Source organism: Myotis brandtii, unplaced genomic scaffold, assembly GCF_000412655.1.
Source record: "Myotis brandtii unplaced genomic scaffold, ASM41265v1 scaffold535, whole genome shotgun sequence".
NCBI lineage: Eukaryota > Metazoa > Chordata > Mammalia > Chiroptera > Vespertilionidae > Myotis > Myotis brandtii.
Window position 1 is genome coordinate 2,555,915 of NW_005369964.1, and position 1,854 is coordinate 2,557,768.

At 60.6% G+C, this 1,854-nt stretch overlaps 1 protein-coding gene across 1 annotated transcript in view; it reads left to right on the forward strand.

Annotated features, from left to right (window-relative positions):
- Positions 1-1,854, forward strand: part of LOC102243875 (mitochondrial basic amino acids transporter-like) — a 7,249-nt gene that overhangs the window by 3,527 nt on the left and 1,868 nt on the right. The window contains exons 3-4 of the mRNA XM_014549048.1: positions 1,300-1,383; positions 1,700-1,846. Of these exons, the coding sequence (XP_014404534.1) occupies positions 1,300-1,383; positions 1,700-1,846 (231 nt within the window). The remainder of the gene's footprint in view (positions 1-1,299; positions 1,384-1,699; positions 1,847-1,854) is intronic.

Here is a 1,854-nt window from a genome sequence, read left to right on the forward strand (position 1 = left end):
CAGGGCCCATTTCACTTGGCCTTTCCTTGAGCCTCGTGTCATCAGACCTGGGCTCCAGAGGGGCGAAGGGACACCTGTGTTCTGTGTCAGTCACACTGCCTCACAGCAGGGACGTTCCCAGTTTATTCCTCCAGACCCTGGAGACCGAAATTTGAGTCCAGAATTTGGTTTCCCTCTGTGGAGCCTAGAACCACAGCCACTGTGTTCGGCCACGCTGCCCTCACACGAGGGTGGGTTTCTGTCCTTAGACTCTAGGGACACGACAGTAGCCGGGGACACCTTCGCCAGGGAGTGGCTGTCCCAGGGCAGGGGATAGGCCCGCATGCGATGTTGAAATTTTGTGTTGCTTTAACCGCCTTTACTTCCTGAGCTGGAGCTGGCTCCACCCTGAGCAAAAATGTAACTCTGTTATAGGGGAGCCAAAGCCTCACCCAGAGACCAAGTGAACCCCACATTTCTGTCCTCCCTGGGCCTGACCCCCAAGTTCCCTGTGGGCCTAGCAAGGGCGGGAGGGGCAGGAGGGCATAGCACAGGTCCTGGGTTGGGGGCCTGGGCGAGGCTGGTCGAGAAAAATCATCCCCCCTGGATCAGGGGTCTTCCTGGGCTTGTGTGAGAACGACCACTTTTCCAGGGCGGGTCATTCGTCCTAAAGGAGCTCCTGACTCCCCAAACCTTAAAGCTCTCCATTCTAGATACTGTAAGACGTGGTCCCTGGGCCGCGTTCCACCCCAGACCCAGGGGTTAGAAGCGTATCATTGACACTACCACCAATTTGATCTTTTTCTCGGTTGTCCTGCTGTCCCCGCTGTTAACTGACAGTACTGCCCATGGCTACACTTTAAGGAACGCAGGTCATCATCATCAACTAGCAGGCTTTGCTCTCCTTGCTAAGGACAGTGAGGCCACAGAGATAGAGTTGGTTTTGTTCACACTTAGCCTCTGCCCGTCTCAGGTCGGGGGGCCCCTGCCCCTCTGGGTGTCATGAAACTTACATCTTGGACACAGAGACGGAGTTGGTTTTGTTCACACTTAGCCTCTACCCGTCTCAGGTCGGGGGGCCCCTGCCCCTCTGGGTGTTGTCCAGTGCAGCTGGCTATCTCTGGCTGATTGCTCACTGATACCCCTCCCTGAAGAGGCGCGGACACCTGGCCTCATCCCACCTTGGGATTCCAAAAGCCACAGAAAGCTAGCTGCGTGGCCCCCTGCCCTGTGGGTCTGGCCTCAGCCGTGGTCATGGGTGCCATGGAGCTGGGTGCTCTGTCCCTGGCTTGCCCACCGCTCACCGGGCCCTCCTTCCAGGTGAGGCTTCAGGTCCAGAGCCTGGAGAAGCCCCAGTACCGAGGCACCCTGCACTGCTTCCAGTCCATCATCAAGCAGGAGAGCGTGAGTGGCCTGGGCCGGGGCAGGTGGGCAGGAGCGGAGCCAGCCAGGAGGAGGCTGCGGGGCCGGACTCCTGGGGGGGGCGGCGGGGAGAGCTGGGAGCCTGTTGGGGGAATCGGGACTTTGGGAATGGGATGGTGTGACTGCCCAGCACGCTCAGGTTGGGGGCTCTGGCTCTAATAAGGCTCTGTTTGATCCTTAGGAAGCCTGGGGTGGGCTGGGGCTGCCGCCACCTGCAGTGCAGATTCCCAGGGGAGGTAGGCTGGGCTGCCCAGGCCCCAGGTAGGGGGTGGGCACCTGACGCCCCTCTGCCCCGCAGGTGCTGGGCCTGTACAAGGGCCTGGGCTCACCACTCATGGGGCTCACCTTCATCAACGCGCTGGTGTTCGGCGTGCAGGGCAACACCCTGCGGGCCCTGGGCCAAGACTCGCCAATGAACCAGTTCCTGGCGGGGGCGGCGGCCGGAGCCAGCCA